Source organism: Odocoileus virginianus, chromosome 28, assembly GCF_023699985.2.
Source record: "Odocoileus virginianus isolate 20LAN1187 ecotype Illinois chromosome 28, Ovbor_1.2, whole genome shotgun sequence".
Lineage (NCBI taxonomy): Eukaryota > Metazoa > Chordata > Mammalia > Artiodactyla > Cervidae > Odocoileus > Odocoileus virginianus.
The window spans coordinates 35012329-35030582 of NC_069701.1; the positions used below are offsets into that span (position 1 = coordinate 35012329).

The 18254-nt window shown below is 58.1% G+C and overlaps 3 protein-coding genes and 1 non-coding gene across 10 annotated transcripts; 1 reads left to right on the top strand and 3 right to left on the bottom strand.

Moving 5' to 3' along the window:
- Positions 1-8: 8 nt before the first annotated feature.
- On the bottom strand, positions 9-9259 carry EML3 (EMAP like 3). Of its 6 annotated transcripts, XM_020899522.2 has the most exons (23): positions 8970-9259; positions 8408-8530; positions 7935-8106; positions 7590-7850; positions 7391-7501; positions 6310-6377; positions 6019-6142; positions 5620-5790; positions 5357-5426; positions 5168-5278; positions 4832-4927; positions 4329-4484; positions 4025-4166; positions 3471-3622; positions 3265-3390; positions 3050-3181; positions 2531-2598; positions 1916-2004; positions 1747-1844; positions 1538-1625; positions 945-1043; positions 528-658; positions 9-446 (listed from the first exon to the last, which is right to left on the bottom strand). In XM_020899522.2, the coding sequence occupies exons 1-23, from the start codon at positions 8989-8991 to the stop codon at positions 243-245; spliced, it is 2814 nt and encodes a 937-aa protein (XP_020755181.1). In that variant the 5' UTR covers positions 8992-9259; the 3' UTR covers positions 9-242. The 6 variants fall into 6 exon arrangements, 5 of the variants coding, with proteins under 5 accessions (XP_020755181.1, XP_070313590.1, XP_070313589.1 ...); XM_070457489.1 differs by lacking the exon at positions 8408-8530 and having other exon boundaries at positions 7590-7847; XM_070457488.1 differs by lacking the exon at positions 8408-8530.
- A 91-nt stretch (positions 9260-9350) lies between these two features.
- Positions 9351-11622, top strand: ROM1 (retinal outer segment membrane protein 1). The gene is made up of 3 exons (XM_020899530.2): positions 9351-10429; positions 10769-11015; positions 11119-11622. The coding sequence occupies exons 1-3, from the start codon at positions 9840-9842 to the stop codon at positions 11332-11334; spliced, it is 1053 nt and encodes a 350-aa protein (XP_020755189.2). The 5' UTR covers positions 9351-9839; the 3' UTR covers positions 11335-11622.
- Positions 11623-11678: 56 nt separating this feature from the next.
- On the bottom strand, positions 11679-11785 carry LOC139031947 (U6 spliceosomal RNA). The gene has a single exon (XR_011484496.1). It is a non-coding gene; the product is annotated as a U6 spliceosomal RNA (small nuclear RNA).
- A 169-nt stretch (positions 11786-11954) lies between these two features.
- On the bottom strand, positions 11955-16856 carry B3GAT3 (beta-1,3-glucuronyltransferase 3). 2 transcript variants are annotated; one of them, XM_020899531.2, is made up of 5 exons: positions 16519-16689; positions 15210-15384; positions 13470-13830; positions 13016-13306; positions 11955-12427 (listed from the first exon to the last, which is right to left on the bottom strand). In XM_020899531.2, the coding sequence occupies exons 1-5, from the start codon at positions 16598-16600 to the stop codon at positions 12329-12331; spliced, it is 1008 nt and encodes a 335-aa protein (XP_020755190.2). In that variant the 5' UTR covers positions 16601-16689; the 3' UTR covers positions 11955-12328. The 2 variants fall into 2 exon arrangements, with proteins under 2 accessions (XP_020755190.2, XP_070313591.1); XM_070457490.1 differs by lacking the exon at positions 15210-15384 and having other exon boundaries at positions 16519-16856.
- Positions 16857-18254: the final 1398 nt, after the last annotated feature.

The window sequence follows — 18254 nt, forward strand, 5'->3', positions numbered from 1 at the left end:
CGGGAGGCGACTTTGCTTTTGGTTTATTGCCCCTCAGCAGGCAGCGGGAGTCAGGGCCCAGGCTGGGACTGCCCGGCTCAGCCAGCGGGTCTATACAGTGTGTGCAGGGGTGCCGCTCGCCCCCTCCGGGGAAATGCGCTTTTGGGAATGTCTCGAAGTCGAGGACAGGGTCGCCCCGGTCCTGGGGGATTTGGGTGGGGCAGGGCCACACTGCAGGGCCGGTGGGTCCCGTCCGGCAGGGGTCAGACGTCAAGAGAGGAGGCAGGGGACAGGGAGGGGGTTCGAGAGGGCGTGGTGGGCACCGGCCCCGTGCCCCCAGCGCCCAACACTCGCCACTGGAAGATGCTGGCGTCCTTGCCGCCCAGCGAGATGAGGTGCGAGTCGTCGTGCGTGAACCGGACGCTGGTCACGTGGCTGCCGTGACCACCGTACACAAGGCTCGGCGCCTGGGCCGGAGAGAAGTGGAGCTACAGCGGCCGCAGAACCCCGGCCGCCCGCCCGGCCCCGGAGGCCCCGGGAGGCCTCACCTTGGCGCGCGCGCACGGGTACTGGAAGAGGTGCACTTTGCAGAAGTCATCGGCAACGGCTACGATGCGCTCGTTGTGGGAGCGGCACAGGGAGTTGATGTCGGTTCCATCCGAGCCATCTGGCCACACGCCTATCACAGCAGCCGGCCTCAGCCCGACCTCCCCGCCCCCACCCGCGGTCCAGAGCTGCACCATTTCCTCCCCAGCTCAGGCAGCCCGGCCACCCACCCACCACGTTCCAGGCAATCCTTCCCAGTCCCGAGGGCCGGCCGGGGCGGGCGGGGGGCCTCTTGGGTTGGATCTGCCAGTTTCTTGACGTCCACCCCCTACACATGTCCAGCATTCCGCGCCCCAGGCGGGCTGCATCTTGTCCCCCCACGCTCCCGCAAGGTTCCGCGGCACGGTGCCCCTGCTCACCGTAGACATGGAAGCCCAGCACGCAGGTGTAGGTGGCCCACTCCCGGTCTCGGCTCTCATAGCGATTCCTCAGCAGCTTACAGCCTCCAGCCACGTCCCCTGGGGAGAGGGAGCCCACCCAGCTCAGTTCTCACCCTGCCTTCCATGGGGAGGATGACATAGGAGACCAAATTGGAAAGACTGGCTTGGGGCCACCGCGTGTGATCTGGTCAGAGTGGTAGCCCTCAGCCCAGGGCAAAACCCAGCCCCTTGTGCTTCCCGAGTTCTCATCTGAAGTTCTCCTCTCTAGATAAGTCAACCCCTCCACACCTGTCCTGAGAAACTTTTCCAAAACAATCTTTTTCCTAGTACATTTTTCAACTCTCTTAAGGCCTGGTGGGAACAAGACATGTGTTAAACTGTGTGTGTGGTTTTTCTGTCCAAATGACATTTCTCCTATGTGTATAAACTCATCTCCAACCCCTCTATCTGACTGTCCCTCTACTGGGAGCTCCCCCACAATTCCTTCATCCCCTCCGAAACAAGAGCCCACACACATAAATAAAACCCACCCCAATTCCCCTCTCCTCATGCCCTCCCCTACTGTTACTCACAGTAAAGGATCTCATAGTCCCCAGAATTGGACATGATGAAGTTCCCATCCTTGGACCAGTCAAGGTGAGTGATGAAACTGGAGTGACCCTGGGAGCAAGGATCAAGAGACTAAAAATGCAGCTACCATTCCCGCCCCCCGCCCCCCCACCAGAAGGGCATTAGTTTACCTGCTATGGCAATGCCCCACCCTCCACCCCAGCTTCCTCACCACACAGCGGCCAAAACGGCTGGACTTGGCACCATCACTGGAAACGCTATAGATGTAGATCATGTTGTCATGGGAACCGATGGCCAGGTACAACCCATCTACAAAGACAGTCACTCAGAGAGGGAAGGGCCAGGGATGAGTCTAGGTCCGGGGTGGAGGTGGCTCCCACCTGGGCTGTACCGAACCACTGAGAGCTGCTCATTGCCATCGGTGATGTCAGACACGATCTCTCTGGTCTCTGTGTCCAAAACCAGCCACCTGGAAGGGAAGGAGGTGGAAAACAGGTGTGAGGATACCTGTCCCGAGCAGGGTGCAGGTTGGCAAGTCAGAGAGCCTCAGAGACACCAAAAGGTTGCCTCTCTGCCAGGCAGAGAGGTTGCCATTGCATTCATATGCTGGGAAGTGGAAAGGGGCTAAGGGCAGATAAAAGCTGAGGGGCTCCTGATACCTTTCGAAAAGGAGTCCAAGGGCCCAAAGACAGGGCTTTGTGGATTCTGTAAGCTTGTCACTTCCCTATGCCCCGCCCATCCCCACTGCTCCTCTATCAGGAGCTGCCACCTCCTCCACTCCCAGAGGAGGGGGAGTGGACGGGGGAGGGTGTGATGACAGCTGCCACAGGAAAGCAAGGGAGACCCAGGCTGCAGGCAAAAGCACTGAGGAGTGGGAGGGTGCAGTTGGGGCTCCTGAACAGGCAGCGATCACAGTCCTCCACCGCCCCCCCATTACCAGAAACCCTTCCCATACCTCCTGCTTTTCCCTCCCAGGAGTTCTGGCTCCCTCTCACCTCCCTGTGTTCAGTCCTACGGCCACAACTGCCCCACTGGGGTGGAAGTCAGCACAGAGACCAGTCTCCTGGGAGAGGGGAGAAGGTGAATTCAAGAAGATGCCGTTCAAGTGAGGGAACTAAGATGGATACCTTGTCACCTTGATACAACAGCAAAGCCTCCCCCCTTCCAAGGAGGAGAGGGACAGGAGACCTAGGATGGCAGGCAGGGTGCCTCTGGAGCCTAAACAGAGGTGCTACTCAAAACGCTTAGTCACCAGAACTGATACCCCCAGCTGTGCTGGAGATTAACCATTAGTCGCTGGCTCAAGAGGTCTAGGGGCTGGGGGGCAGACAGTATTCGGGGACACTGGCACCATCAGTACAGAAGAAGAAATAATTTAGCAGTCAGTACAGTCACACCAGTGCAAGGTGGCTGCCTTTGGGAGCAAAAGGGAAGAGGATGTTGGGGAAGGAGTGGGGGCCACAGAAGTCACGGTGGGTGTGACAGCGAGGATCCGGGGACACAGAGCTCTCTACCTTGAGGTCAATGCTCCAGGCCAGCGCATGGCCCTCCCCATCCCAGAGGCAGAGCTGCCGGTCATGGCCACAGGTGAGGAAACGGTTCTGGAAGGGATGTGTGCAGAGCCCCCAGAGCTCATCCGTGTGACCCTGCAGCGGAGATCAGGTTGTCATCTCTGCCCCTCCCCTACAGCTCTTCCCTCCCTGCTCCCCGAAACCCTTGACCCCCCAACCTGGATTACAGGGGAGAAGCCCTGGGCCAGATCTCCCCGCAGCAACGCGTTCTTCGTGGTGCCCACCAGCAGCTCAGAGCCAGGCCCCTCTGCAATGGCCCGCACGGCCCCGAAGTGCTCAGGAATCTGCAGGGGGGTGCAGAGCGTCAGGTGCCCCCGCCCATTCCTCATCCCCCTCCTTCCCTTGACCCCAGGCCAGCCGTCACCTCCGCCTCCTGAAGGGCCACCAACCCGGGCCCCCACTGGGCCAGCCGGCGGTCCCGCCCACCACCACTCAGCACGGTCCCGTCCCGCCGGAGACACAGGGCGAAGATGGAACCTTCATGAGCGTGGGCCTGGGCCACAATCCCATAGGTCTCTGTTGGCAAAGTCCGGGTGGTCATGCTTGTAGGGTGCAGGGAAGGAGGGAACAAGAGCAGCCTAGGCGGTCACAATAGAGTAATGACTCCCAGTTGCTAAGTGCCCACTGAATGCTGTCTCTGATCCTTGGCTTTACAGACTGAACAACCAAGGTTCAAAGAAGTGAGGTAACCTCCTAAAGGCCAGAACTAGAGGTGAACCCAGGACCTGGCAGACTCCAAAGCCCCAGCCCCCTCCCTTTGCCATGCTACCCACTACCCTTCTATTCTGGCTGCCTAGACAGCCCCACCCTCAGACAGAGCCCATCAACTCCCCAGGTAAAAGGATGGGAAATCCTCTCCTGTCTTCACAGACCCTCTGGGGAACTAGCCTTTCAGGATGCCACCCCACCTCACAGTACCTTTGGCCCCGCCCCTGCCTGGGGTCCTGGAATCCGAGAGGCTCCGCCCCCAGGTGAGGATGTTCCCCTCTGAGTCCCCAGTGAGAATGTCTCCATCCGGGAGGAACACGAAGCAGGGGATAAACTTGGGCTTCTTGTATTTCTAGGGGCAAGGCGAGCAGAGAGCAGAGGTCAAAGGGTAGGGCAAAGGCTACAAGTCACGGGACCACTGCGAGTTGGGTAGCATTAGGGTCTACAGTACACAGACCAATGCTTTCATCTGCACTCTGCCTCCCCCCGCATCCCGCCCCCATCCATGCCTCACCCCAAAGACACCCTGTTTCCTGGTGAGGGTCCCGTTCCCAGGAATCCCTGTTCCACCATTCCAGTTCCAGAAGTGGACGTGGGATTTCCCACTGGTGACGATGCTGCTGCTGTCACGAGGGTTGAAGCCAACGGCGAGGACTGAGTCATTTGTACTCTGAAGGGAAGATACTAGATTCAGCCACCCCCAGCCCTGTACACCTTCATTCTACCAGACTTCTTCAGTTGGCATCCTGATGACTGGTCCGCTGAGGTCCAGAATCCTCAGGACAACCCTTCCTCCAAGGCCCTGGTCCCCTAAGAATGCCACTCTCAGTCACTCACTAATGCCTAACACATCCCTCGTGAGGTCAGAACCTCTGTGGTCCCCACTTCACAGCCTAGGAGAGGCTAGGAGGCTTGCTCCAGGGGACCTGGCCAGAAGGGAGGTTCGGGCTTGGGAAATTTGCAGCTCTGTGCACCCCACCCCGCCCAGCACCCTGCCAGGCCCCCTGGACACCTCACCTTGATCTCAGCCAGCTTCGTGCCCCGGCTGCAGTCCCACACCGACAGCATGTGCTCGTTGGAATCATCCACCACACAGAGGAAAGCGCCCTGATCCTGAGGACAGAGGACACACCGGAGGGGCTGAGTGAGGCGTGGTGGTCGTGGGGTTCATGGCCTAAAGGAGGTGAGGGGCGCCATGACAGGCTGAGAGAGCAGAAGGTGCCACGTGTCTCTTAGGAGAACCAGCTGGGCAGGGCTCAGGAAGGCCAGGACTTCTGAGGCTTCCTGGTGAACTACAAGAAGGGGGTTCCCAGACAAGGAAATGGGGGCCTTGAGGCGCCAGGGCCAGCTCACCGCAACTGAAAAGGCCAGGGCCCCCACACCCCGCTCGAAGGCCCCCAGTCCAATCTCCTGCAGCTTCAGCAGCGTCTCGGAGTCCCAGACGTGAACCACAGGCTGCAGGGGCTGGTGGAGGAGGAGGAGTCAGGGGCGTGAAGGAGGGCCGGGCTGGGATCTCACCCTGATGTTTGACCGTTGTCTTACCTTCCCATCTTTATCCACGCCGGCTGTCTGTCCTGAGGCTACACGCACACCATCAGGGTGAACAGCCAGGCTAAGTGGGGGAGGAGACACTCTAGGGAAGGGGGTCGGTCTCTCAAGACCACCCAGGACACCATCCCTGGGCCTGCAGAGCAGCAAGCCCACTCTCCTCTCCTGCTTCTCCACATCCACCCAAGACCCTCTTTCTGCCAAGCCTGCCCTCCCCACACCTAGAGCTGCCCACTCCCCAGCCCTGGAACTCTCACCATCGAACGCAGTCCGTGTGCCCCCGGTAATGTCTCTGGCCGCCACCTCCAGGGCCCCCGGGGCCTCCCCCGGGCCGGTACAGCACCACCACACAGGCGATAAAGTAGACCACTTCCCCAGAGCGCAGCACGAACAGATTAGAGCGCGAGTCACGACCCCGGTACCCATACCTGGAGTGGGGATCACAGTCAAGGAAAGGGTTGCATCAAGGGCACAGTGAGGAAAAGAGGAGAAAGAACGAGCTCCAACCAGCAGCGCCACTGGCAGGAGGTAGAAGGGGAGGATTCAGAGGTCTCCCTCTCCTTGCAGACCCAGGAGGAAACCCTAAAAAACAGGGGGTGGGGAGGTTTCATGATGGCAAGGGTGGTTGCCAGGGGGGGGTGAAGGGGGAAGGATACACCCAGTCAAGGCTGAGGGTCTCCGGGGGTGGGCCGCTGGGCAGCTCCTCCAGGCTGCGGATGCCAGACGGGATGTACATGGTAATGGGGCGGCCTCGGAGGAACATCTTCACTGAGATGCCTTCTACAGAGAAAAGGAGCAGTTGTCAACCACAGTCCTGCAGCTTCCCTGCTAGGAAAGTCAGGGCAGAGCTCCAACCACCATACCTCACAGCTCCCACCCCCAAACAGCTCCTGGGGCTGTAGCCCCAACCCCATCATCCAAGTTCTTCCAGATCTACCTGGACATACCTAAATTGTAATTGCTCCTCCGAGAGCCAGGACCCCCTGGGCTGGAGAGGGGGTCTTTTCCCCCACGGCTGTTGGGCAAAGAGAAAAGCACAGGGACTGCGGTCAGGTCCCAAGACAGAACTGAGGAGGGGCAGGACACAAGAAAGGAGATTACCCTAGAGATCACAGTCACCTCTGCACACTTTAAGTTTGTATCGTGAGCAGCGAGGGCTCTGGAGTAGATGGACTCCATGTAAAGTGTGAGAAGACTAAAGGGGCCAAGCATGGCTGTAAGAGGCAGTGTAGGGTGACACTTTCCTCCAGACCCCCAAGCCTTTGCCTATCAACTTTTTTATTTCTCCATCTGTAAAATGGGCCCATAGTGACTCCAGAAGGTACATCAGCCCTGCCTCTTGAGGATCTGAGAGGTCAGCAGGAAAGTCCTTATCCCTCAAGGGGAAAGTGAAAGGTGAATTCCAGAGATCGCTGTCATTAGAGGATAATAAGATGACAATCTCTCTTCCGAGAATAAAGCAGAGGCCAAGGATGAGAATGAACAGTCAGGTGTCCTGAAGCCTGTATGTACACACTCTGAGACAATCCACTGGGCTTTCCCCCTTGCTCTCTAAAGCATGGTAGGCTGGGGTGCGGGAAGAGAGTTGAACTCTGAGGAGTCACCCATGGAAACCATGAATACTTTTGGAAAACCCTCTTGGGAACTTGAAAGGGATGCTGTGATACGGTGGGGAGGGAAGGGGCAACGGGAGTCAGGAAGAGTTGCGTTGAAATCCTGGCTCTAGCTGTGTGACCCCAGGCAAACCACTTACCCTCTCTGAGCCTGCTTCCTCACCTGGCCAATGAACAGCATGAGACCACCTACCCCCCAAAGATGTCGTGGGGACTGAATGAGGTGGAGGAGGTCGAGGGGTTGGCACCGTGCCGGGTACATAGCAGGCGCCCCAAGAGCGCTTGTTCCTTTCCTCCTGTTGGGCAATGAGGCCCCCCACCCCACCCAGGGAAGCCAGGTGAGGGATGTGGAAAGTCAAGAACCTGAGCCTGGGGTGGGGTGGGGGGTGGGGCAGGCAGGGGGAGCCTCGCCCACCTCTCTGTGCTCCCTGACCGCAATAACAGGTTGGCCGAGGAAGCTGCCTTCCGGGAGAGTTTCTGGCGAGGCCGTTCTGAGGGGGATGAGGAGGAAGAATTTCTCCGGGGCCTGGGCAGAGCACAGTGAGCAGGTGAATGTCATTCCCTGGGCTCCCCTATCTGCCCTCCCCTCCCAGCCTCAGCCACAGGACACTTACGTGTCAGTGCGCTGCGGGGGCTGAGCCAGCCTGAGGATCCCCGGGGGGCCAGGGGAGCCCGTGCCACTGCTGCTGCTGCCCCCTCCTTCAGACTGGGTCCCACTAGGTTCTTCACTGCCCCCCGGAGGAGCTGGGGGCCCGTTGCTCAGCCCGGGGGGGCCAGGGGATGGTTCCACCTCCACCTCTGCTTCCGTCTGGGTGCCTCGACTCACCAAGGAGGGGCTGCATGTGGGTGGCAGTCCTGGGGGGGCTGCGGGGCTGCTGGGGAGACAGTTCATCAACCTGATGGCCCTAGAGGCCCCATCGAGGAGGAGGAGGAGGAGGAGGGTGTGGCCACGTGCATACCTGCCCCTCGGAGGGCCCAGGGTGCCAGGGTCCTGCAAGGAGGTGGGGGGCGCCTGCAGCCGCAGCAGGCGAAGAGCTTCTGCCAAGGCTGCCTTCACCAGCTCCATCTCCTTCTCCTGCACCTGAAGCCGCCGGCTCAAGGACTGCAGGGCCTCCTGAGCCGGGCCCTCACCTGGGAAAGGGGCAAGAAGCTGTCAGCATGCCACCCCCCCCCCCCGCCACCCCCCACACACACCTGGGGAAAGGCTTGAGGGGATTCTCTCCCCCCCTAACTTTGCATCTGTCTAATAGGACGCCCCCCCCCCCCCGCCCCGCCCCAAGCAACTCCAGGCTTGGACGTGCTCCCAGAGGGGAGGAGACGATGGGAAAAGGATCAAGGGCCTCCTTCTGGCAGGGCAGGCGAGGAACCTGGCAGAGATCCCTTCCTGCTGCCTGTCCCAGCCTCCGCAAAGACAGGGAGTACCATGGAGTACCAGGGGAGAAATATGGAGTTCTGCCGAGGAACGTGGGAACCACAGACGGAGGCGCAGTGCTGGATGAGGGACGACAGGGCCCAAGCCCAGAGGAACAGCAGGACTCCAGGGAAGGCAGCGAAACTGCGAGGGAGCACCAGGAGAGAAGCGGGGGACTCAGGACAGTCATCCTGAGCACTCAGAAGAGAAGAGGTCCGGAGTGACAGGAGAGGGTTAGCAGCGGAGAGCAGAGGTCCCAGCGCAGGTTCCAGGGTAACAGAGGAGGTCAGGAGTAAAAAGACCCAACAAAGCAGGAAAAGAAGCCCAGGCTAACACAGGAGGTTCGGAAACTTTGCAGGGGCCCAGAGTAACACGGGAGGCAGGATGGCGTTGGCGAAGTCCGAAATGACAGTTGAAGGACCCAAGTAACTAGGGGGAGCGGCCTGAGGAACAGTGGAGGATGCTGGAGCCCCCGGGGCCAAGGAGCACGCGGGGACGCCCAGGACAGCCGTCGGGCAATGGCAGCGCCAGAGCGGCCGGCGCTCCGGGAAGGGGCACGCCGCCCGCCCCGCCCCGTACTCACCGGGCCCCCCGGCCCCGTCCATCCGGCCCCCGGCTTGCTCCGAGCGGCGGCGGCGGAGGAGGAGGCGTCTAAGCCGCGGGGGCCATGGCCAGGGAGAGGGGAAGGGGAAGCACCCCGGGGCGCGCGCGCGAGGGAGCCGAGCCACCCCCCCGGGGGCGCTGTCGGGCGCAGGCAAAGGGCCTGGAGGGGGCGCTGTGGGGAGGGGGCCGCAGGCTCTAGGGCTCTCCGGGGCCTCGGACTCTCCCGGGGCCGCTCTCGGCTCCCGGGGGTGGGGTGGCGGGGCCGTCCCGGGCCCCAGCGCCGCAGCACAAACAGGCCCCGGACGCGGAGCCGCCAGGAAGCGCGGGAGGGGGGGCGGGACGAGGGGGGGGCCGGGCCGCCTGGTAACCCCTCCCTGTCCGGGCCTCGAGGCTCGTTACGGGGGCGGGGCCAACCCTCTGACCTCCCCCCCCACCCCGGGTCCCCTCCGGCCACCACCCTCCAGGCCCTTCCGGGATCCTGGCCCTCGGACTCCCTTGGGACCCGGGAAGGAGCACGGGGCCCGAGGTCTCCGCCCCCAGCCCCTAGCCTCTGGGGGGCTGAACCGGCCAGCCCCTCCCCACTTCCGCGAGGGGGCAGAGGCGGGGTCACGAAATCGGCCCTTTGCCCGGGGGCGGGGCTTTCCCTCAGGGGCAGAGCCGAGGCATCCCGAACTGGGACTGGCTGGGCACCCGGGGCGGCGGGTTATTAAGGCTGTGGCGGGAGGATGCCCAGGGTATTGGGGTCAGGGTGGCATTAGCCCAGCTCAAGCCGGGCCGGGCTGACGCAGCATCCTGCCACGGCCAACCCCAGCTCCTGACAGCTCTGCTGTCCCTCGGGCAGAGATGGGAGATGGCGCCGGTGCTGCCCCTGGTCCTGCCCCTCCAGCCCCGCATCCGTCTGGCGCAGGGGCTCTGGCTCCTCTCCTGGCTGCTCGTGCTGGTCGGTGGCCTCACCCTCCTCTGTAGCGGGCACCTCCTGGTCCAGGTGTGGCACCTTGGTACCTTCTTGGCTCCCTCCTGCCCATTCTCTGCCCTGCCCCAGGTTGCCTTGGCAGCCAGTGCAGTGGCTCTGGGCACAGGACTGGTGGGCTCAGGAGCTAGCCGGGCCAGTCTGGATGCAGAACAATACCCTCCCTGGCGAGGGGTCCTGGGCCCACTGCTGGTGGCTGGCACAGCGGGGGGCGGGGGGCTCCTGGTTCTCGCCCTGGGACTAGCCCTGGCTTTACCTGGGACTCTGGACACGGGGCTGGAGGAGGGCCTGGGTTCTGCCTTGGCTCACTACAAGGACACAGAGGTGCCCGGACGCTGTCAAGCCAAACGGCTGTTGGATGAGCTGCAGCTGAGGCACCACTGCTGCGGCCGTCATGGCTACAAGGATTGGTTTGGAATCCAGTGGGTCAGCAACCGTTACCTGGATCCCAATGACCACGACGTGGTTGAGTGAGTGATTTGCTTCTCCCGTCCTTCTCCTCCTCCTCCTTCTCTTTCCTTGAAACCCCACCTCACCCAGATAGGCAATAATTCATCTAGTGATTGAGGGAAAGGGGCCAGGGCATGGTACCAAACTGCTCTGGGCCCATGTTTGTAAACTGGAGATGATAAAACTACCATCTCACAGAGTTGTTGTAACGATAAGTGAATTAATTACGCCTGCCTGGCACAGTAAAGCAGTCGGTAAGTGTTTCCCTTGTTTTTCCCTTCTCAGCTCCTGTGCCCTGCAGCTTCTCCCCCAGGCCTCTATCTCCAGATATCCTAACACCCCTGCCCCTCCCTTTGCAGCCGGATCCAGAGCAATGTGGAAGGCCTGTATCTGATTGATGGGGTCCCTTTCTCCTGCTGTAATCCCCACTCACCCAGACCTTGCCTGCAAAGCCAGCTCTCAGACCCCCACGCCCACCCCCTCTTTGATCCCCGACAGCCCAACCTCAACCTCTGGTCCCAAGGATGCCATGAGGTGTTGCTGGGGCACTTGCAGGGGCTGGCAAGCACACTGGGCAACATGCTGGCTGTTACCTTCCTGCTGCAGGTGAGTCAGCAGAGAGTCTGAGGCCTCCTCACCACCTCCAACCCAGGGAGCCGTGGGACTGCTGACCTTTGTTGACCTCTTGCCTCTTGCTTCCCCCCCACAGACTCTGGTACTTCTGGGCCTTCGATACCTGCAGACGGCACTGGAGGGGCTCGGAGGAGTCATTGATGGGGGGGGAGAGGCCCAGGGCTACCTCTTTCCTGCTGGGCTGAAAGACATGCTGAAAACAGCTTGGCTGCAGGGAGTAGGGCCCCACAGGCCAGCACCTGGGGAGAGCCCCCCAGAAGAACCTCCCAAGGAGGGTCTACCTGAAGCCTAGAGCTTAAGGTGGGGATGGGGTGGGGGGAAGGGGAGGGATGGACAAGACTGGAAAGCTCACAACTCCTTATAGGCTCCCTGTGAGGGAGGGGGGAATCTGGGATTAGAGGGTTACGGATAGTCAGTGAGCTGGCTGGGGTAGGAGAGAAAACCAGGTGTCCTAGGGCCTAGTCCATGGCCAGAACCACCAGGGGACAGAAAGCAAAACCAAGGTGGTGGGAATGACATGGGAAGGCCTGGAGGCTACTTCTGGTGCACAGACTCAATAAAGCTTTTGTTTTTTTTTTAATTTTTTTCCATTTATTTTTATTAGTTGGAGGCTAATTACAATATTGTAGTGGTTTTAAAAACATGGAACGCTTCACGAATTTGCGTGTCATCCTTGTGCACGGGCCATGCTAATCTTCTCTGTATCGTTCCAGTTTTAGTATATGTGCTGCCAAGGCGAGCACTCAATAAAGCTTTTAGACTGAAGCTCCTAATCTTTCTCTTCAAGAGGGTGGGGGGCCCTGAAAGAGCTGATTTCCATCTGATGGAGAAGCCAGGACCCAAGGGTGTTGACCCTGGTAAGAATTAAATGCAAGAACCTGACGTGGGAAGTGAAGGAACACAGATGCCCCGCCAGGTTGAGAGTTTTTATTCTGGAGGTAGGAGGAGGGGGTCAGCATGCTCAGGTGGGGAGGGTCCAGCCCAGCTCCTCCAGCACCCCCAGCGCATGCCCAGCCCCAATAAGTTACCCAGTGACTCAGCTGCCCTCCCTCCTGAGTCTGTTTTCTGCTCCGCCCCAGACAGGGCCAGTCTGGTTCAACAGGAGGGCTGTTTGTCCCTAGCCTGGGAGCAGTGCCGCATGGCAGGCCAAGGGAGGGGCTGAAGGGGCGGAGGGGCCGCTTCTGGCTCTGAGGGGTCAGGACTTGGAAAACCACATCCTGGGCGGGCCAGGGGCCTAGTCCCACAGCTCTGTGCCTGGTGAGCTGGTGGGCAGGGTAGGGCCGCCATCACACCTCGACAGCTGGGTCTGAGCCGCGGCCCTGCCGCTGCAGCTGCTCCTCCTGCTTCATCTTGGGCTTCTCCGTCCGCGTGTGCCACACTAGAACCTGTCCAGGGAGGTTTCAGTTAGAGCCAGGCCCAGCCTCAGCCAAGCCTCTGGGGCACTCAGGATAGAACGGATCCCCCCACCTCCTAGACACACACCATGTTGGCTGCCAAGTATGAAGGGCAGGGGGAGGGGGAGGCTTTAGTGCTTCTCAAAGTCAAAGTGTTAGTCACTCAGTCATTTCCAACTCTGCGACCCCATGGACTGCAGCCTGCCAGGCTCCTCTTTCCATGGAATTCTCTAGGCTGGAATACTGGAGCGGGTTGCCATTTGCTTCTCCAAGAGATCTTCCCGACCCAGGGATCGAACCCAGGTCTCCTGCATTGCAGGTAGATTCTTTATCATCTGAGCCACAAAGGAAGCCAGTGCCTCTGAAATGGGGCTTAATCCCTTACCCACTCTCTGTCTCAGGGGTGCCAGGAGTCCACTTTCCTTCTCTGACTTCCCCTTCAGTAGAGTAAGCAAGCTCTGCAGGGTCTCTCCTTGTTCAAACACCCATCCTCGATCCTGCTCCGCAGGGCCTCATTCCTCTCTCCCATCTCCTGTCCATCCCAGAACCAGGTTTCTATGCCCACCTCTATCCCCTTACCCGAGTGCAGTTGGCAGCCCGCGGCTCCAGGTCCTTGGGATCTACAAGGTGGCTCAGAAGACTGCTCTCCAGATGGCCCCGAGGAGCAGTAGCATCAAACCGGGCATTGGGTTTAGCCAATAGCAAAGACAGGGCAACAGCAAATCCCGCCATATCCACTGGGAAGGGCCTGTTGGGCTCCCAGGCTGTGTGGAAACCGACAACTCGGCCATCCTGTACGCGAGGGCCCTCAAATCGAAGGCCGCCAACTAGCCCCACAGGCCACACTGAAACACCATGGGTCCAGCGCATCTAGCAGAAGTCGGGAGAGAAGAGACAGGAAGTGGCCCAGAGGAAGAGGAGTAGCAAGGACCACTTGCGTCACTCTGCCCCACTACTCGCCACTCCCCACCCAGGGAAAATGATGCCGCGGGTCTCACCGGGCCTGCTTCCCCCGCCCCGTGCCAGCACTCACCTCCTCAAAGAGCTCCCGGCTGTAGGTGTTGTCATCGTCAGCAAAGTACACGACTCCCCGGGTACCTGGTGGGGGTGGGTCCTTCTCTCCCCCAACAGCACCCCCTCCGCTCCGGAGCCAGTCCAGGGCCCTGTTCCGTTGCTCTACACCTCGGGGCCGAACCCAGCCTGGCTCGCCCTCCCGGAGCCGCTGGGCCTTGGGGGTGAGGACCACCAGGTGTGTGAAGAGGAGGCCAGAGGCAGCCAGCAGCCCAGAGACCAATGGGGTGGGGCCCTCAGCATCCTCCACCAGCAGCCAATGCAGCCGGGGCACCAGGCTCAGGGTCTGGGACAGCCGCACCAGCTCTGCCTTCTGCACCAACCTGCAGGGGGAAAGATGCAGGAGGGAAGGGGTGGCCACCATTTGCCCACTCCAGCAGGTACATATGTCTTCTTCTGGGCCACTCTTGGCACCCTCACGACATTTCCCTGACCAGCTCCCAAACTCCCTGTTGTTTTTTTTCAGCTGAGTAGCTCAGCATGTGAGATCTTGGGTCCCTAATCAGGGACAGTACCTGTGCCCCCTGAAGTGGAAGCACAGAGGCCTAACCACTGGACCACCAGGTAATTCCCTCACCTGCCCTGTAATGTTTTTAAATTTTTATCTTTTTGGTTATGCTGCATGGCATGTGGGACCTTAGTTCCCTAACCAGGGATTGAACCTGTGCCCCTTGCATTGGCAGCACAGTCTTAACCACTGGAATACCAGAGAAGTCCAAGTCTCCTTTTGATTTCTGGTTCTATAGACAATACAGAACCAGAGTCTGTGGTGGGGGAGTCTTCTAGACACTGTCTCCTGATGTCTGTCGTTGCTGTGCAGAGGGCAGTGCCTTCTTAGACCAAAATGATTGAACCAGGGTCATCCCTGAGTCTCTTGTAAGTTTCTTTGCCCTTCAGATGGGCCTGCTGGCCCCAGGGTTGGCAGTGTGTGCATGGAGAGTGGAGGGTCTTAAGATGCCTAGCCTAGGTGGGCCTGCCATCTGATTCCAGGCAGATGTCAGCAAGCCCTTTTGGCTCCTTTCAAAACCACATTCCAAAAAAAAAAAAAAACCACCACATTCCCCAGTTGGTTTGTATCACTAATAAAGCTACATTTTATTAAAAAAAAAAAAAAAAAAGGAACACACTTAGCACAGTGTGGGGCAGAAAGTAAACACACTAACAGCTGGTGTAACTATTTCTAGACCACCATACGACTGTATGGCCAAGTTCTTCTCTACTTTATGTTAGTCATGGGGTTCTCAAACTTCCTCACCAAAGGTTCCCTAAGGAGACAGAGTGAACTCACTTGGCAAATTCAGAATTTCTTTGAAACTTTATTGTTGTATCTTAAAATTTCTCAGGAATTTTTTACACTACTTCATGGCACATCCCTGTCTATATTCTTTATCTTTTGTCCACACCACATGGCATGCAGGATCCTGGAGCTCCTGACCAGGGATTGAACCCGCACTCCCAACGTGGGCAGCCTGGAGTCTCAACCACTAGACCACCAGGGAAGTCCTCCCATCTAGGTAATAGGAAAAAAAACAATTTCCCCAAGATCTCTGAGTAATGATGTGGTTCATTTAGCCTGACATTTGGTAATGCCTTAGCCTGAGGAACATCCCCTGGCCCAGTGCCTCCTCATCATCAACCAGAAACTCATCATCAACCCCAGCCTCTTGGTCCATGCAGATCCTGGGTGCATCAGAGCCCATACCTGGCATAGGTGGGGGTAACAACATAGATAGTAGGCAGAGCCTCGGGTTCAGGGGGCTGGGCAGGGGCAGGGGGTGGGCGACGGAGATCGGCTTGCAGCTGGGAGATCCTCAGATCCTTCCGCCGAAGCTGCTCCGCTGCTGCCCGCAGGGGAGGGAGGCAGTCACATGGCTGGCCTGGTCCCAGGAAACAGGGATGGAGGCAGAGAACCACAGGATGTTCAGCATCCCAAAGGGCCATTAACCTTCCCATTCAACTAACCAATGTGGGGCTCTCCTTACAACTGCTCTAACAGCTCTTCTACACCCAGGGTGGTGAGGAACTCACTGCCTTAATTAGCAACGCCTCTCCAACTTGACAATTCCATCCATTACAATTTTCATGTGTCTATTAAAGTGATCACCTGCCTCCTTTCTACCTGCTGAGCCTAATTTTGCCTTCTGGAAGCATAACGAACAAGTTGATCTCCTAAAACAGGGGCAGTCTTTCAAATACCTGAGAATCATGCAGTGGCCCAGTCTCTAAATCCCTGCATAAGAGGCAGGGTTCAATCTGTTCCATTGGCTGTGTGACCAAAGACTCATTAAATTCATTGATTCCATCACTGGATAAATATTTATTGAATGCTCCTCCTGGGAGGCACTGCCTTAGGTGCCGGGCTGCAGCAGGAAACCAAACAGACATGGTCCCTGCCCTCATGGAGGTTTCAGTTTAGTGGAGGAGCTGGACACTAAGCAAAGAAACAAATTAATAAAATTATTAGAAACTGTGGTAAGGGCTATGAAGGAAACAAATAGGAGGGAGACTTAAACGAGAACCCAGAGTAAGAAGAGTGACTTTTAGGTAAGGTGGTCAAGGAAGGCCTCTGTGAGGCGGTGACATGTAAGCGAGCTGAGACCTGAAGGATGAGAAAGAGGCAGCTGGGGAAGAGCTGGGAGAAAAGCACTACAGGCAGAGACAGGTTAAGTGCTTGAGAGCAACGAGCGTGGGGTTTTCAAGAAACTGTCATGAAGCCAATGTGGCTGGAGCAGAGCGAGCGAGAGGGATGGGAAATGGGGTTAGAGAGGCAGACGGCGGCGGGATCACGCGGGGCCTGGCAGGCTCTGGGAAGGAGTCTGATTTCACCCGAGGTGCGGCGGGCAGCCGCGGTGCGTTCTGGAGAGGGGAGTGCGCCCAGGGGCCGCAGAGGGGCTGTCGGAGGACCGAGCCGGATTAATGGGGTCTGCGCGGGGTTTCATCCCCAGAGCGGGATGCACAGCGGCGAGATGCCCTTCGGCCGACTCGCCGCACCCCCGCCCCGCCCCGCTCACCGAGCTGCACCAGTGCGTAGAGGAGGCCGGCGATCGACACCAGGAAGTAGGCGAGGAACACGTTCTTCAGCTTCAGCTTCATGGCCGCGCCGCCTCCGCCGCCGCCGGGGCAGGCGGGGTCCGGTGGGGACAAGGGGTTCCCGCCCCCCGCCCGCCCGCCAGCCCCGCCCCTGCAGCAGCCCCGCCCCGTGTCCCGCCCTCCTCACACTCGTCTTGAGCGGCTCCCAGGAGCTAGCGCTGGCAGCGCCCGTCTGGGCCCACTTCCGGTCAGTATGCGCACACACACACACACCTCCCTCCCTCTGGGTAATTTCCGGTCCCATTGCCTAGTTCTGGGAACTACGGGAGTGGGTGACGTCATATCCGGCGTGTCAAGAGCGCGTGGCCGGTGGTCAGGAGCCAGGTAAGGTACCCTGGGAGTGGCTTAAGACCCTCCGCCCTGATCTCCAGTTCCTGTGAGCATATTTTCTTATATTCATTCACTCACCCATCCACCAGTCCCTGCACGCAGTAACAGTAGTTCAATAATTGCTACACGAATGAGTGAAATCTACAGCCCTGCCAAGCCTAGACAGCATATTAAAAAGTAGAGACATTACTTTGCCGACAAAGGTCCATATAGTCAAAGCTGCGGTTTCTCCAGGAGTCATGTATGGATGTAAGAACTGGACTATAATGAATGCGGAGCACGGAAGAATTGATGCTTTTGAATTGTGGTGTTGGAGAAGACTTGAGAGTCCCTTGGATTGCAAGGAGATCAAACCAGTCAGTCCTAAAGGGAAACAGTCTTGAATAACTCATTGGAGGGACTGATGCTGAAGCTAAAACTCCAATACTTTGGCCACCTTATGTGAAGAACTGACTCTTTGGAAAAGACCCTGATGCTGGGGAAGATGGAAGGCAGGAGTAGAAGGGGACGACAGGATGAGATGATTGGATGGCATCACTGACCCAATGGACATGAGTCTGAACAAGCTCCAGGAGTTGGTGATGGACAGGGAAGCCTGGGGTTGCAAAGAGTCAGACACGACTGAGCAACTGAACTGAACTGCCAAACCTGTGCTCTGGTTGTCTCATATAATCCTCACTATAATCCTTTGATAATTTTAATACAATTTAGGATGACTGTGTGTTAGTTGCTCAGTTGTGTGTGACTCCTTGTGACCCCATGGACTATAGTCCTCCAGGCTCCTCTCTGGTGGAAGTAGGTAGCCATTCCCTTCTCCAGTGGATCTTCCGGGAATTGAACCTGGAACTCCCACATTACAAATTCTTTACCGTATGAACCAAGGAAGACCACAATTTAGAATACTATCAGTCTAAAAATTGATGTTGCAGAATTTTGATCATGGCAAAAGTGCAAAAACATAGTAATTAAGTGGAATATAGCAGAGGGCATTTCTGGTATTTCATTAATGATTAATCAACCTCTTGTCCTAGTACGGCCACTTGGAATCAGGTCCCTTTCTGGGATGAAGAGTTTACATCGATAGTGTTTTCCCAGCACATCCAGCAGTAGTTTAAGAGCAAATTGCTCTTCAGCGTTGTCACAGTACCTGTCCACTTGTGTGTGAGATAGATTTTTGTCTCCATCTTACAGGTAAGTCACTAAGATTGCCCCAAATAATGTAATCCCCACTGTGCGATTTTTGATGTGCCTTCTAGATACCTGACTCCAGGATCCTGTATTGTTTTTCCTCTGACCCACACTTCCTACACGTCTGATGATAAGGATG

What these genes read in the sequence shown, in the direction of transcription:
- EML3 (XM_020899520.2), bottom strand. Translation starts at nt 8,576, where the DNA reads ATGACTGTCCTGAGTCCCCCGCTTCTCTCCTGGTGCTCCCTCGCAGTT. An exon ending in CTGGGCCCTCCGAGGGGCAG is followed by an intron (nt 7,851 to 7,934) that starts GTATGCACGTGG and finishes CTGTCTCCCCAG; the next exon opens with CAGCCCCGCAGCCCCCCCAG. An exon ending in GAGGAGCAATTACAATTTAG is followed by an intron (nt 6,143 to 6,309) that starts GTATGTCCAGGT and finishes TTTTCTCTGTAG; the next exon opens with AAGGCATCTCAGTGAAGATG.
- ROM1 (XM_020899530.2), top strand. Translation starts at nt 9,840, where the DNA reads ATGGCGCCGGTGCTGCCCCTGGTCCTGCCCCTCCAGCCCCGCATCCGT. An exon ending in AATGACCACGACGTGGTTGA is followed by an intron (nt 10,430 to 10,768) that starts GTGAGTGATTTG and finishes CTCCCTTTGCAG; the next exon opens with CCGGATCCAGAGCAATGTGG. An exon ending in CTGTTACCTTCCTGCTGCAG is followed by an intron (nt 11,016 to 11,118) that starts GTGAGTCAGCAG and finishes TCCCCCCCACAG; the next exon opens with ACTCTGGTACTTCTGGGCCT.
- B3GAT3 (XM_070457490.1), bottom strand. Translation starts at nt 16,841, where the DNA reads ATGGGACCGGAAATTACCCAGAGGGAGGGAGGTGTGTGTGTGTGTGCG. An exon ending in GCCGGGAGCTCTTTGAGGAG is followed by an intron (nt 13,307 to 13,469) that starts GTGAGTGCTGGC and finishes GACTTCTGCTAG; the next exon opens with ATGCGCTGGACCCATGGTGT. An exon ending in GGGCTGCCAACTGCACTCGG is followed by an intron (nt 12,428 to 13,015) that starts GTAAGGGGATAG and finishes CTCCCTGGACAG; the next exon opens with GTTCTAGTGTGGCACACGCG.